Here is a 1,299-nt window from a genome sequence, read left to right as displayed (position 1 = left end):
CGAAAGGATGAAGGGCAAAGTCGACTTCGGCGGAATTTGAACTCAGAACGCAGTGGCAGACGAAATACCGCGAAGCATTGCGCCCGGCGTGCTAACGTTTCTGCCAGCTCGCCGCCTAGCAAAAGGTACATACCTTCATATACACATGCACATGTGTGGTGCATGTGTGTGTTTGTGCGTGTGTAGTGAAGGTGTTATGGCATAATGGTTAGGGTATTTGATACACACTCGTAAAGTCATGAGTTTGATTCCAAAATTTGAATTAAAATTATTAGGTCTCAAATGAGTGGAAACGGCAAACTATATAGAAGAAAGAAGCGAGATTAGAGGGTGATGGTCGGTCGGGTGTTGAAAAAAGTTCAGCCGGTCTAAGCAACTAGAGAATCTACCCGCTTCCCACTAAATGATGGGGGCTGGAGAGAGAACTAAATAATATAGATGATATCTTTCAAGGTTGTATTTTTTTGTATTTCATGTTAAAAATTAAAATAGGGAATTTAAGATTTTTGAGTAGATGTAAGGAAAGTGAAAGGAAAGGAGATGCATTTTTAACAGGTCATATCAGGCCCAAATATTCCTGTTTTATGTTCAAGCCTGCCAGATTTGGCCTCTCACACACACCCTACAATGTCATTCTAAAAATTAAGCAATTGTATTGATTGAAACTTTGAGACTATGAGATAATGCATGGTTAATTCAAAACTATGTGAATAAATAAGCGTTACATTGGACAGAATATGCTAAAGTAAAACAAAATTTGGGTAGGAGATAAAAAAAAAAAAAGCTGGGTAATCCTTCACTATCAGTAGATGTCATTCACCCACATAACGTTTCATTGTGAGATATATAAAGAGGTGAGGCTGAAAAAGAGGGTGAATGACAACGTCTACAAATGCTCAAGGATTGCCAAAAGCTGGGCAGGAGTTTAAAAAAATAATTGGATAGAAGGTAAAAAAAAATGGTGGGTAGAGAGTAAAAAAAAAGGGTTGGATAGAAGCTGATAAACAGGTAGAAGGTGAAGAAAAGACTGTGTAAAAAAGGGGGAAATGTGACTGGGTAGCAGAAGGGGAAAATAAAAATGAAACTAACTTTTTGGAAGATAAAGTTTCCCCTCCAAGACGGATCCTTAGTTTGATCGATGGCTTGCTGTCCAACACAGCAGCAGCAGGCAAATGGGGCTCAGAAATCAAATCTTCTTTGCGTCTTTTGTGCTTCTTTTTGTGTTTTTTATGTTTTTTGTGGCTGATCGGAGAGTCTTGAAGGGAAAAAAAATAGAGAAATGAATTAAAAAAGAATAGA

At 38.1% G+C, this 1,299-nt stretch overlaps 1 protein-coding gene across 2 annotated transcripts in view; it reads right to left on the bottom strand.

Annotated features, from left to right (window-relative positions):
• The window catches only part of LOC106874900 (INO80 complex subunit B), a 17,698-nt gene that overhangs the window by 8,816 nt on the left and 7,583 nt on the right, over window positions 1-1,299 (bottom strand). For both annotated transcript variants that reach the window (XM_014922813.2, XM_052976614.1), the window contains exon 2: window positions 1,090-1,255. In XM_014922813.2, coding sequence (XP_014778299.1) covers window positions 1,090-1,255 — 166 coding nt within the window. The remainder of the gene's footprint in view (window positions 1-1,089; window positions 1,256-1,299) is intronic.

The sequence above is a fragment of the Octopus bimaculoides genome, chromosome 25 (assembly GCF_001194135.2).
Source record: "Octopus bimaculoides isolate UCB-OBI-ISO-001 chromosome 25, ASM119413v2, whole genome shotgun sequence".
Taxonomy (NCBI): Eukaryota; Metazoa; Mollusca; class Cephalopoda; order Octopoda; family Octopodidae; genus Octopus; species Octopus bimaculoides.
This window is presented reverse-complemented; position numbering and strand designations above follow the sequence as displayed.